The sequence below is a fragment of the Glycine soja genome, chromosome 9 (genome assembly GCF_004193775.1).
Source record: "Glycine soja cultivar W05 chromosome 9, ASM419377v2, whole genome shotgun sequence".
In the NCBI taxonomy this organism is placed as follows: Eukaryota; Viridiplantae; Streptophyta; class Magnoliopsida; order Fabales; family Fabaceae; genus Glycine; species Glycine soja.
Genome location: NC_041010.1, coordinates 1,889,752 through 1,904,609, shown reverse-complemented (window position 1 = coordinate 1,904,609; position 14,858 = coordinate 1,889,752). Strand labels below are relative to the sequence as shown.

General features: G+C 31.5%; 1 protein-coding gene across 2 annotated transcripts; it reads left to right on the top strand.

Annotated features, from left to right (window-relative positions):
• Positions 1-4,663: 4,663 nt before the first annotated feature.
• Positions 4,664-10,826, top strand: LOC114368052 (homeobox-leucine zipper protein ATHB-14-like). 2 transcript variants are annotated; one of them, XM_028325393.1, is made up of 19 exons: positions 4,664-4,822; positions 4,992-5,557; positions 5,713-5,872; positions 5,966-6,081; positions 6,285-6,375; positions 6,494-6,589; positions 6,681-6,794; positions 6,882-6,965; positions 7,403-7,558; positions 7,653-7,727; positions 7,813-7,919; positions 8,108-8,297; positions 8,447-8,635; positions 8,725-8,805; positions 8,912-9,046; positions 9,232-9,557; positions 9,824-9,935; positions 10,123-10,272; positions 10,500-10,826. In XM_028325393.1, the coding sequence occupies exons 2-19, from the start codon at positions 5,346-5,348 to the stop codon at positions 10,662-10,664; spliced, it is 2,559 nt and encodes an 852-aa protein (XP_028181194.1). In that variant the 5' UTR covers positions 4,664-4,822; positions 4,992-5,345; the 3' UTR covers positions 10,665-10,826. The 2 variants fall into 2 exon arrangements, with proteins under 2 accessions (XP_028181194.1, XP_028181195.1); XM_028325394.1 differs by having other exon boundaries at positions 4,667-4,822; positions 10,518-10,826.
• The last annotated feature ends 4,032 nt before the right edge of the window (positions 10,827-14,858 follow it).

The following is a 14,858-nucleotide window of genomic DNA, read 5'->3' as shown; positions in this document are numbered from 1 at the left end:
AGGGAGAGGAGGTTGGTGCTCTCGGTGGATCTCAACCACAAAGTTGGATTTCGGGAGTTTCAGATGTGCTAGCTAGCTTGCAGGCCTAAAACTTATTCAACACTTAATCGTAATTAAAGCATTTAGATTCTACACTGGGATACACTTGTGTTCTTTAAGCCATTACTCATCATTAACTTCTCCTTAATCACTAACTATACACTCATGAAAATTTTATACAAATCTCTGTCGTGCATGCCTAGCTAGCTCGCCATGAAAGCATGGTTATATATAGGTGACTTCACGATGACGAAAAATTAATGGAATTGAGATTAATTATAACGTTGGATATTGTCCAAATGAATGTAGACATGTGCGTAGCATTATGTATACTAGGAAACGCTATTTAATGAAATTATTAGGTATACTATAGTCATCAATCAATTCTACAATTTTTCTCTAGTCAAAAAGTTTCATCAATGCTATATTGTTCAGGAAGAAGTTTGGTATATTCTCTTTAAAATTATGGGTAAATAATTTAGGCATAGTTATAAATAATGATTTTCATGCAAAACTATAATCGATGAATTATTTATTTCCATTTTGAATGGGCAACAATATTAGCCTTCAGGAAATAAGTCAAATAACTATTGCCTTCCTACTCGAACTTGAACCTGACGTAACGTTGTGTGTTTGTGTGTGGAATCCTAATTGTTATTATAAGACTAACTAGAAATCACAATAATTAGCTAAGGATTCAACTCTCAATTTTATAATTGTCTTACAAAATCTTTCTCTTTTTTTCGTAGATCATAGATCCCTTTTGTTGAAAAGGAAAAGACATATAAGATAATGACTAATGTGATTAATTATTATAACAAAACCATGTCATGTTATTCAAATTTTAAAGAGAGTTCAAAACTTCAATTTCATTTTTTACCATATTACTTATTTTTTTTTGGAAATAATTATAAAAGTTTATAAAATATAATGCTTGACTTACCTCCATATGAATCCTTTCTTTGAAGTTAGAGCAATTCAATGCTTGCTACCTCTACCTCTCGTTATACTTGTTTTTATTTTTCCTTATTAATATGTTATTCTTTTAAATTTATGAAAGAATTACTTAAACGATACTACATAGTTTTCTTTAATTTCCTTTAAAAAAAGTTTTCTTTAATTTAAATGTTTAAAATGAGATTTTACTAAACATGCACCTATTAATATATTTTTATCCTAATAATCCATTTAATTGCAATAATCATCAATATTTGATTGTATTTGACAAGACATTTTAAGTAGTTTTTAGTTTTTATTAAATGAAAAATTTGTTTAACTATTTGGTAAATGATTTTTTAAGTAATTTCTATGTTATTTAAGATCTTACATCAAATAAAGTTTTTTAAAACGTCATTTTACCTTTTAGTTTTTTATATTTATTTTATTTTTGTCCTTAAATAATTATTAGATTTCCTTTTTAATCTTTTTTATTTTGGATAAAGTTTTATTATTTTTCTACTTTATGTAAATTTTCATTTTCTATCAAACATAATTATTAGAATTCAAATCATATGAGTTTTTTTTAATGCTTCGATAAATGATAAGTATAACATTGATCCTAGATATATTACTTGATGTCGAAATATAAGGGAAACAAATTTGTAACTCATGAACTATATTTTGAGTTTGAGGTACTACTCATCAATTTTAATTAATAATTTTATTTTACTAATAAAAAAACTATATCTTATATTTTCTTGTGATCCGTATTCCACTTATAAACAGATCAGTGTAAGCCACTCATTAGAAGCAGAATGCATTATTGGATTTTTACTAATTAAAACTGCTTTATGTGCAATATTTATCCTGATGTTTAAAATAAAATAGCAGTCAATAATATGATTTCTTTCTTTTATAAAAAATAAATAATATCATTTCTTATACAACTAAAAAATATTATGAAAATCTCAATGATAAACCCACTTACGAATCAAAGTTGACTTAGAAATCACCGATGGTGCATGCATGCAATTCAGAAACCATCACATAGTCTTAAATCATGTGAATAACATTTCTTAGTGCTCTTCGCTGACGCTGATAGAAATTTGTTAAACATGGTTCAATTAATTATACCGGTTAAGTAAATTCATAGAAATGGCAAAGTATTCATATTAAAAGAATAGAAAAGGCAAACATGGCAATTTTTTCTTTTGATCCAAATCATGTTTTTTTTTTTATTATTTTGACAGTCAAATCATGTTATTTATTTCACATACGAAAGAATTTTGGACTAATAAGCTATGTGCAACGGATTTCTTTTACATTTTCTTCTTTTTAACTGTAATACACATATAATTGGACCATCATTTTAATTGATTACAGGAAAAATGTCATCGCCATACTATTTTTGAACATATTTTTTATTATTAATTGAAAACTAATAGAGTTACATAATTTTGTAAGTTTTATTTCTTTGTTAATAAATTTCACTCATCATTTATTATTTCAATCAGTAACTCGATTTTTACTATTAGTTAATATTTATTGAAATTATAAAATCAAAGATGAAACTCATTAAATAGAGAAAGTGAGTCTCAACCAATTTTATATTTTCAATAAATTTCAATTAATAATAAATTTTTCTTAAAAAAATATGTTTAGAATTATATGTTATCAATAATTCTATTGTTAATTTCTTATTATAAAATGTGTTACTAACACTCTGATGTTAACTAGTAATAATAAAAAAATGTATAATGGAAGGAGTATATTATAAAGTGTGTTATTAACCCTCAATAAAAAAATGTATACTAGAAAGAGTATATTATAAAGTGTGTTATTAACACTCTTTTTTTATAATAATATTTCCCCAATTATTAATTTGTTGTATTCTTTTTCAGAATAATGTTAATTGAAATTTACTCAAAATCATAAAATTATATATATATATATATATATATATATATATATATATATTAATTAGCAAAAAAGGTATATCTATATATAAGAGGACACAAATGGTTGCCCAAAATCATATACACATAACAAAGTCATATAAGCAAAATGGTATATCATAGAATTTTATGGCTCATAAAATTGCATATATGTAATAAAATAATTCTAAATTAAATCATATGACAACATCATCCTATTTCCTTTGCATGGTAATATATTTTTAAAATTTCAATTGTATTTATTTTTTATATTTTTTTATAAGAAAGTAAGAGAATTTGTAGAAAGAATAGTAGAATGATATTCGTATATCATTATGAAGCATCCACTGAATACCTTTTGCGTAAAATTCTAGAGTCTTTTACTCCCACTCCCGCTCGTTATAGTTGGTAATGGGTGTTTATTCAAATCTTGATGTTGATTATGTTATGGCCCCAAAATTTGAGATAAGGTATGATGTTTGAAAAATAAACAATAAAAATTCCTTTAAGTTAGAAACTCACTTTTACTCCTAATCATATTCGGCTGTCAATTTTGCCTCAACTTGAACTTTCATTCATCATTTGCAGGTTCGTGAATAGGTTGATTATTATAGTAAAGCTCATTATTTAATTTGTAGCTTTTTTCAAAGAAAATTTTATCTAAATACAATAACTTGTATAATAAATTTAATTGTAAAACTCAAGTTAAAAAATTATTTATCAGAAAATTGACTAAAACAAGACAAAAAAATCATACGCAGATAATAAGCTACTTTCATAAGTCTAAACTAGTAAGTTTTTCCTGTAATGCATAGATATTTTTGATATATCATGAATTTTTTTATATATTACTAAAATATAAAATATTATATTATCGTTCAATTATAGATCTCTATATCATTAAAAGTAATTTAATACTATGAAGTAAACTTCTCATGCAATTAATATATTAAAATCATTTCAAGTTCAATTAATCAATTAGATATTCAACCACAAGCAATTATCGTAATAAATGTAAATACTATATACAACTTTTTTTTTTTAAAAAAATCAATAGATATATGTATTTGTAAAAAAAAGTTTAAGAGAACATATGTTACCCTACTGCAAAATCAAGACATGCTGTTATTGGTGGAAAAGACTAATCTTGTTATACAAAAAAGGGTCCAACTTTATAGTTAGTTTGTCATCTTCTTATGAAATGTGAATTTTGTGAAGAAAAAAAAGTTATAAATTGAAATGTGAATTTTGTGGGTTTATGTATGGGAAATATTTTGTTGAAAAATTTAATTTTGTCATATTAGTAATATTGTTAATTCAAATAAGATTATTTTTCTTATGTTGTAGATAAAAAAAAAGTATAGAAAGTAGAAACAAATGGTAAAATAGCAGAGAGAAAAAATAATAAAAAGAAAATCAAGGTGAAGCCAATTTAATGGGATCCTGCTAACATTTTCACCCAGCAATCAAATGTGATGCCAAATATTTGTCCGTCTTTTTTGTCTACTCTCTCTACCTTTTTCCACTCTTTACGTACGTACATATATTACACACTCTCTCTTTCTTTCTCTCATGCATCCATCATGTACATACATTTATGCATGGATAAGAACATATCATACCATCATCACCCTTGAATTTGAAACATGCGTTCATGAAGAGAAAAGCTACAACAGCTACACTGTTGGTGTGCTGCGTTCCTGCTGCTATATACCAGTAGTATCTTTTTCCTGGACTCAGAGAAAGAGATAAAGAGGCTTAACAAACACTATCAGGGAAACTCACTCGTCAAAAATCTTTTTTATTTTTTTATTTCCTTATCATTTTTGCATCACACTGTAACCATGAGTAATGAGGAAACGAGTATGGTACTGCAGCAGCAACCAAAAAAGGAAAAATAAAATAACTCGGTAACAAATTGAAGTCCCTTTAATTACCCTTTGCTTGTTGTTTGTTTTTTCTGTTTGCTTTTTTCAGCCACTACTTCTACCATTACACTATTACATCATTTATTTTATGTTACTCCTGTTGTTATGTTACAATGCAGAATAATAATATTATATTATTTTATTATTACAGAGACAATGCATACATAAAAACACACAACACATTCTTTCTTCCTCAGTTCTTGTTCCATCTCTTTCTCCTTCTCTCTCTCTCTCTCACAATCTCGAGATTGGTGTGTGTGTGTGTTGGGGGAGATAAAGACCACTGTTGCCCACTCAGGTTTCTCTTCCAAGTTTGGATTTTGAGGGAACTTACAGCATCTAATGAAGGAGAGTGGAGGCTCTCTTGGAGAAGAGAGCACCCCCACCACCAACAGCAGTGAAGAAGAAGAACCAATTAACTAGTTCCTTTCCTTCTTTCTCTCACCCATTCCCATTTTTAACCTAATAGTAGTGTAGGTTTAAAGAAATATAGTGTGTTAGAGTGATGGCACTTTCTATGCACAAGGACTCAGCCAACAACCAGATGGACTCGAGCAAGTATGTGAGGTACACACCAGAGCAGGTTGAGGCTTTGGAGAGGGTATATGCTGAATGCCCTAAGCCGAGTTCCTTAAGAAGACAACAACTCATCAGAGAGTGCCCCATCCTCTCCAACATTGAACCGAAACAGATCAAAGTTTGGTTTCAGAACAGAAGGTCAGACCCTATTTTTCAAATAACCCAAATGCCAAAATCTTTTTTCTTCTTCTTATACTTCCTCTATAAAAGCCTTGAACTTCACCTATTTTTCATCTTGTCTCAATAAAAGAAAGCAACTTTTTGTTTTTGACATTGGGGAATTTGGTGTGTAGGTGTCGTGAGAAGCAGAGGAAGGAAGCTTCTCGGCTGCAGACAGTGAACAGAAAGCTGACTGCAATGAACAAGCTTTTAATGGAGGAAAATGACCGTTTGCAGAAGCAGGTTTCTCATCTGGTTTATGAGAATGGTTACATGAAGCAACAGATACACACTGTGAGCCTTTCTTCTCTTTATTTTGTGAATGCTTTTTGTGTTTTTTTTAATATAATAATGATTCAACCATGTTTTGGTTTGAACTTTGAACAGGCTTCTGCAGGTACTACCACAGACAATAGCTGTGAGTCTGTGGTTATGAGTGGTCAAAACCAACAGCAAAACCCAACACCTCAGCATCCCAATAGGGATGCTAACAACCCAGCTGGGTAAGTAACATAACATGTACTTTTTATTGCTTTTCATTTCAATATTTTCATCAGTAAGAGATATAAAGTTGGTTTGGTTGTTGAAGGCCTCTCACTAACATTCTAACAAAAACTAACAATTAACATTTGTAGATCCAAAAAATAAATATTTTCATCAGTAAATAGTAATAACATAAGGATTGTGGATTATTTGTTTGTTTCAGTCTTCTCGCCATAGCTGAGGAGACCCTGGCAGAGTTCCTTTCCAAGGCTACTGGAACTGCTGTCGACTGGGTCCAGATGATTGGGATGAAGGTAATGCCCCGTTTAATAATCTTTGATGCTTGGTTTTTTTTCTTTCTTATGTTTGTATAATTCATAAATATTTGTTAATGTTGTTGTGTTTTTGTTAATTGCAATTTGCAATGAATAGCCTGGTCCGGATTCTATTGGAATCGTTGCTGTTTCCCGCAACTGTAGTGGCGTGGCAGCACGAGCCTGCGGCCTTGTGAGCCTAGAGCCCACTAAGGTATGTTGCTGGCTCCATGTTCCTTTATTTCCACTTTGATAAACAATGAAACTGGTTTCATGAAGTTGTGTTTGTTGCTGTTGTTTTTCAGGTTGCTGAGATACTAAAAGATCGACAGTCGTGGTATCGTGACTGTCGATGCGTGGATGTGTTAAGTATAGTCCCCACTGGGAATGGGGGCACCATCGAGCTCCTGTACATGCAGGTATATTGGCTATTTTTTTTCTGCACTTAGAATTGTTTTATGTTTGACACCTTGGCTGTTTTGTTGATGTGTACTTTTTTTTATCAGACATATGCGCCCACAACTTTGGCTGCAGCACGGGACTTCTGGACACTAAGATACACGACAAGTTTGGAAGATGGAAGTCTTGTGGTATTGAGAAGAATTTAATCCTGATGTGTTTTTTCTTAGCAAACAATCGCCCTGGCTAAATGAAAGTTCATTTTTCATATGCTGAAAATGGTCTTTTCTTGATTTGGTCACAGTATTCTCCCACTCTTTTTTATTAGAAAAGGAGAAAATGATATTTTAAATATTTTAGTTTGTTAACACAAGCAAGCTGCCATTGGACAGGACTTGGTTTCTTTTGGTTTAAGCTCTGCCTCCTTCCCTTGCTTCCATTATGAATTTTGGCTGTTTGGTTTTGGAACTGTTCTGAAACATTTGAAGCTGTTGCTTATAGGGTGTGGCTTAAGAATGTGATATTATATTTTGATGTGTTTTTTGTCAATGTATTGCAAAATATCGAATGATTGTTTCCTTTTATGATTTAAAACTAATTTGCTCAATTGAAATTGTGATGGTTGCAGATATGTGAGAGATCATTGACATCCTCAACTGGTGGCCCCACAGGGCCTCCTTCTACAACCTTTGTACGAGCTGAAATGCTTCCCAGTGGTTTTCTAGTTAGACCTTGTGAGGGTGGTGGATCCATTATTCACATTGTTGATCATATTGATTTAGATGTAAGTAAAATATATCCAAGTCATACCTAAAATTTTAATATCGTAGAACCTACAGTCCTCAGTTGTTTATTATTATTATTATTATTGAATGCAGGTCTGGAGTGTACCTGAAGTACTGAGGCCCTTGTATGAATCATCAAAATTCTTGGCTCAGAAATTGACAATTGCTGTAAGATTAATTGCATGTTAAATGAATTAGACATTCTTAACTATGCCAAAAATCAAGAGTGAGGTTTGTAAAATTAACTCTGCAGGCCTTGCAACATATAAGACAAATAGCACAAGAATCTAGTGGAGAAATTCAGTACAGTGGGGGACGCCAGCCTGCTGTATTGAGAACATTTAGCCAGAGACTTTGCAGGTAAGGCCTTAGTGTCCTTTGTATGTCAAACCATGCATTGTGCATTTTAATTATTGGCTGGGTACTTTTTTTTCATGTGATTAAGTAGCAGTTGATTCATTAATCATTCTTATTCTTGCTAAAATCCAATCTTGTTCATAATCACAACATCATAATTATTAATATTTTATCGAAATTGCATTGTTTAGGGGCTTTAATGATGCTGTGAATGGATTTGTTGATGATGGCTGGTCACTGATGGGTACTGATGGGGTGGAAGATGTGACAATAGCCATAAACTCATCTCCAAACAAATTCTTGGGCTCCAATTACAATGCATCAATGTTCCCAGCATTTGGAGGTGGCGTTTTGTGTGCTAAGGCATCAATGCTCTTGCAGGTACATGAAACAGTTCTATGGACTATGACATAATATAATATTAATAATATTAATAATTTCAATGCCAAATTCCTCTTTTTGTTTCCCAATTCGTGAAGCATCTTCTAAATTTTCTCTATAATCATCTATTGTACAATGTGTCTCTACAGAATGTTCCCCCTGCTTTGCTTGTTCGATTTTTGAGGGAGCATCGATCAGAGTGGGCTGATTATGGAGTTGATGCATACTCTGCTGCATGCCTTAAAGCTAGTCCCTATGCAGTTCCTTGTGCAAGACCTGGTGGCTTCCCCAGCACCCAGGTCATTTTACCCCTTGCTCATACTATTGAGCACGAGGAGGTATTAATCTGAAATATGTGAATAACCTCCTTTCCGCATTTCTAAAACATGTAATGTATACTCAATTGTGACATACTGCAATGGTGCAGTTCCTGGAGGTAGTTCGAATAGAGGGTCATGCATTTTCTCCCGAGGATGTTGCGTTGGCACGTGATATGTATCTATTGCAGGTATTGTGTGTGACTTTTTGGCTTTGCATATTTTATGTAACTAGGAAGCTATAGCTATTTTCTGTGTGACATTTGATGACCTTTGCTATGCGACTTGATGTGGCAGCTGTGCAGTGGAGTTGATGAAAATGCAATTGGGGCATGTGCTCAACTTGTGTTTGCACCTATTGATGAGTCCTTTGCTGATGATGCTCTGTTGCTTCCATCTGGTTTTCGTGTCATTCCGTTGGATCCTAAATCAGTTGAGTGACATTTCTTTTCAACTTGCATGATTTTCGTATAGCGTGGTCATGAAACTACTGTTGTTAATTTGGAATTTTGCTACTTATGTTCTCATGCTAATTTCCAAGGTTATGATAGTATAATCCAATTGGCAGATACATACCTGTTGGAATGTTCCTTATCGCATTATTTCTTGCATCTCAGGATGGTCCAGCTGCAACTAGGACATTAGATTTGGCATCAACAATGGAAGTAGGTTCTGGTAATGCTCGTCCAGCTGGGGAAGCTGACTTGAACGGCTACAACCTTAGGTCGGTCCTTACTATTGCTTTCCAATTTACCTTTGAGAACCATACACGGGACAATGTGGCTGCTATGGCTCGCCAGTATGTGCGTAGTGTTGTGGGATCAGTTCAGAGGGTTGCCATGGCTATTGCTCCCTCCAGGTTCAATACCCAGCTGGGGCCAAAGTCACTTTCTGGATCACCCGAGGCCCTTACCTTAGCGCGATGGATCTGTAGAAGCTACAGGTTTGTCTTTCATTAATTTTGACTGCTTATTTTAGCTATCTAAAGTAAAGTGCTTGATTATTCTTGTATTAGAGTTGTATTTAATGGATTGATGAAGTGCCATTAGAAATGTGTTATCTGTAGATTGGGTGTTAGTTACCAGCATAATCTTTTTAGTTTGGAAGTGTTGTACAGACATGTATTCATGTGACCTTAAGCAGCAGCAGCTTAATTTTCCAGGTCTTATTTCTGTTTTTGTCTGACAGTGTAGATGTGTTTCCTTTCAGGGTTCACACTGGCACAGAGCTTTTTAAAGCTGAGTCCACAGCTGGTGATGCAATCCTTAAGCAACTTTGGCACCATCCCGATGCAATCATATGCTGTTCTGTGAAAACAAATGTAATTACTTGCATTGCTCCTTTAATTTCTTCTGTTTATTGAAATTTAAAATATCATTCCGTTGTCAGAGGACTTTGTTGATAATAATATATTTATATATCTTGTTTATCATATGTTTTGGTAGAATGTGCAATTCTTCTGTCCAATAATCTTTCCACTGAGTTTTGTACTTCTAAAATTATTGCAGGCATCTCCAGTGTTCACCTTTTCGAACCAGGCTGGTTTAGACATGCTTGAAACTACTCTTGTTTCCCTTCAAGATATAATGCTTGATAAAGTTCTTGATGAATCTGGCAGGAAGATTCTCTGCTCCGAGTTCTCCAAGATAATGCAACAGGTACTTGAAAGCAACTACACTTTTTGTTTGTTTGGGCGTTGGTCCATGGAGTTAGTACTGGAGATTATGCATGCATAGAATTGAGTAACATCTATATAAATCTTATACAAAAGCTTGATGAGTTTGTTGAGTTTCAAAATCTAGGATATATCTATTCCCCCTTGCATAGTTGGTATTATCCTTTTCTTTGCTATATATTATGTTTATATTATTTGACATTTTTCTAGTTTTCTGTTTCTTTTCAGGGTTTTGCATCTCTCCCTGCAGGAATATGTGTATCTAGTATGAATCGGCCAGTGTCCTATGAGCAGGTTGTTGCATGGAAAGTCCTCAATGATGATGATTCTAATCACTGCCTAGCCTTCATGTTCATCAATTGGTCTTTTGTATGATGGATGAACCATATCTAGAGACTACTACTTATTTTATCTACTAATCAGATGATACTATCACAGACAGATGTACTGATGTCAGCTTTTCTTTATGCCCTATGTATGAAGTATGCTAATGTTACTTATTCGCTATATATATAAAATATCTAGTTAATTTGGTGAGTGCTTGTTAGTTTTCATTCCACCGTTTACTTGGAAGCAATTAAAGACATGGTATTGAGACCGTGTCTTGATGGGGTTTTACTTTTATTGTTATCATCAGGGGTATAGCAGGTTGTCTGTTTTTCTTCCTTCACAAACACCACGATGGTCATCATGGTGTTTTTGCTTGCTTCTAAAGCAAGTGTGCCTTGGTTTTAACTTTTATAACAGCCAATGTCTCACGATGGCATTTTTCTGAACTAATATTTTAACCATTTATATACTATGAATGAATTTGGATATATGATGGTCATCATTTAGTCTGAAGACATAAAGTAACTTTTATATGGGACTATTTTAATATCAGTCTAGTTTTTTCTTTGAGTTTGTATTTTTGTGGTATATAAGCAATTTTTGCATGTTGAAGTGTATTTTAAGTTACAATTTTTTACTCTTTTTGTCTAATCTAATTTTTAGCTAAAGAGTGTTGCTTCAAACTAATCTTTTAAACTTAAATTAGGTAAAGAGTTTAATGTATATGTAATGATAATTTTATATCATTATTTTATCATAAATTATCATATTAATTACTTGAAGATAATTATTAAAAAAATGAATAAATTTATTATATATAATGAATTATAATTATAATCATAAGAGTGTAAAATTTGTAAGTATATAATTTTTTTCTTATTTAAATAGAAGTTTATCCTTTGTTATATAGCCAATGGCTGTTAAGCATAAAGGTGTTTTGTTAACTCAAGTTATATCAAAAAAATCTGTCAAGATTTCAAAAGTCAACAGTAGCTCTCCCTTGCTGTCATTCAACAAGATATTTTCGTCACGGCAAGCATTCAACGCCTACTGGGATGGACATGTGGGTGGACGAAAGAAGAGAAGAGAATAGAAGAGATATGAAGAGTAGTCCTCTAATCTTTGTCTAAGGATAGGGTATGATGACTATGTGCAAGATGGGGTAATTTTGAAAGATTGTGTCAGAAGAAACCTACAACAAATTCAACCTTATTATATGGGGAAATTAAAAGCCTCGAACATTTTTTAGAGTGGAAGAGAATTTTCTGAATGACAAAGGATGCACAAGAAAGTTACACGCAAGTAATAGATGCACCTAGTCACCTACACTTACCATTGTTGTAATGGATTTGAGTCTTCTGAACATGCTGACCAGGACTGAGGTAACACTTATTATGCAATACAAAGGGTTATTATGGTTAGAAATTCTTTATCACAAAAAGCATTAGTTGTCACAGGTGAATGATGTTTGTTTGTGTCCGAATATCTCTTTCCGTTGGAGAAGGTCTTTGATAGCGAGATCATAGGAAGAGCTTATAGTCCTAAAGGACAAACTTATGCTAGGAGGTTTGACATGAATAAAGTTTATATAAACTTGGGTGGATCAGTGCTTTCTGGGGGCAATAATGAAGCTTTGTGATTTAATTGAGACATAGATTAGCTTAATCATACATCGTGTACCTAGTGATATCTTATTTCATTAACATTAAATGGTGTCCAATGTATGTGCTCCAAGAACAATTTAAGGTGACCCTTTTCTTCATGTCTTTACTTTGTGTACTAAAGGGATGATAATTAGTTACTTTATATAGCAACATTCAAAAGATGAGTGCTTTCTTATTAATATTTTTAATTTTACTTAAAAGAAACCAAAAAATAAAAAAAATGGAAAAGAGGCATAGAGGCTTTGTATGAGTTTAGGGTATGGGGCATGAAATGTGGCTAGGAAATGCATTGGGGAATAGAGATCTGTGGGGCCCACAGAATCTCCCTTACAAAATAGAGTAAATATATATGGTCAAGGGGTGACGACATGGTTCTGTTGATCCATCACAAGTCTGTGCCTGTCATATCCCAACCTTATCCGATGGATCCTGTCCCTCTCTCTCATCTCTGCATATTCTGTTGCCACTAATTTCAACTGTGGAATTGAAATGGATGTGTTGTGTGTTTTATCTATTTATTATTTCTTTTCAAGAGCCCCAGCCTTCACCCTATTATCGTATTATTGTTATATAAAAAATGTGTTAATAATTAAACATAAGGCATGTCTTTATTGGAATAAAGTTTATCTAACAAAATTAAATTATTTAATTAAAATATGATATAATATGAATAATATTTTATAATATTAATATTAAGATTTGAATAACTATTAAACTTTTTTTATCCAACGAGACAAATTTAATGAATTTTATTTGATATGTAAAAATAAAAAAAAAATGCTAAAAAATTTATAATAATTCATATATTTTCTTGGAGTTAGACTCTTGATAAATTTAATGAATCTTTTTATAGTGTTTAGCTTTTTTTAAACTAGACTTACTGCTTGAAATATTTTTTAATAAACATTTAATGAATAAATTTTATGATAAATAAAATAAAATGATATAAAGAGAAATAAATAATTTTATTCCTTTTAAATATTTTATAGTAAGATAGAATATGTTAATTTTTTTATTTTATTTAATAGTGAAAATGAATAATAAATTAATTTATCTTTATACTATGTATAAAATTTATATTAAAAATAGAGACATTGAATGAAACAAGAAATTTTTTTTATTTAATTTAATAATAATAGTATAATAATCATGAATCTTTATCATTTTATTTTTATTTATCAATTCAAATATGATGTTGGACAGAAAATGCAGTAAATATAATTATCATCCTTTTATTATTTTGTATCTAATAATGACACACACAGCCATTGTTGCATGAGTGATAGGGCTACATTTCAGTGACACAAGTGAAGAGACAATTAGGTAAGTCCAGGCCCCACACGTGTTGCCTATGTTTGTCTCATATTCCTTTTCTGTTCATTGAAATGGTTACCATTGCACAGTTGCCATTTGCCAATTCAAGCTGGTCATCTTCCTTCTGCTACTGTCTATCAAATGTCTCTCATGTTCTTTGGTTCCATGCCCCAATCACTCAGTTACCTTAAGTACTTTTTTAACAACAAACCAAGTTCCCTAAACTATGTAACACTAACATATTTTTACTGTCCATTTCGTGAATTGAATATGGGGTACAGATCCTCTGCACCATACCTTTATTGCATGAGATCTTAGATATTAAAGTTATGTGATTTGTTTTATAAAAAATATTGCAAACTTATATTTAAAGTAATGAATGGATTATATAAATTTAATTTAGTTATTTACCTTCTCATGTCAAATTCTGATAGAGAGGATGTATTCCTATGGAATTAGACATGACAAAAATGAACTTTAAGATTATAATTATAAGGTTTGAAAGTTATTTTAAATTAAAATCAGAATTTTATAAAATTCATATGCAAATCTTTTGTTTTCAATTATAATAATTTTTATTTTGTTACTCTCACACTAATATTATATCACTTTTACTACGGCGTCATCATCGCCATTGATACTATTCTCCTGCAGTTCTGCTGTCATCAAATTTACAATTAATGTTACTTAGAGCTAGGTAAATAGGTTGCACTTCATAGGCTGGCCTGTTTAATCTGCAATCTGCACAGATTTGAACATGGTGAAGTTTAATCCATTTAAATGTGGTCTTGTACAAGTTAGCTGTTTAGTCTGCAGATTAATGAGTGTTGTTACTTTTGTATGCAAGTTTGCTGATCAATCCATTTAACCTACATATATATTATAGTGTAATAAATAAAGTAATCGTAAAAATTGTTTTTTTCCAAAGATTTTACTATTACTTAGTAATTGCAAAAATGTTAACTATTTCATTCAGGAGTTAAGCTTTAAGAATTTAATTTATTCACAAACCATATTTAATAACATGATCAATTTTATCACAACACCTTCAAGTTTATAAAACTCGCATTTGCCTCGCGTATCAGTATTAAATATGTATTCGACACTGATACTTTTGAATATTTCACATATACATATCCGTGAGCTATCCAAATTTATGAAGCACAAATAATTCAATTTATGTCATATATCTAATACCAATATTCTTTAAATAATTTATTTGTATATATTGGTGAAGTATCCAAACTTTTAAAGTATTTTA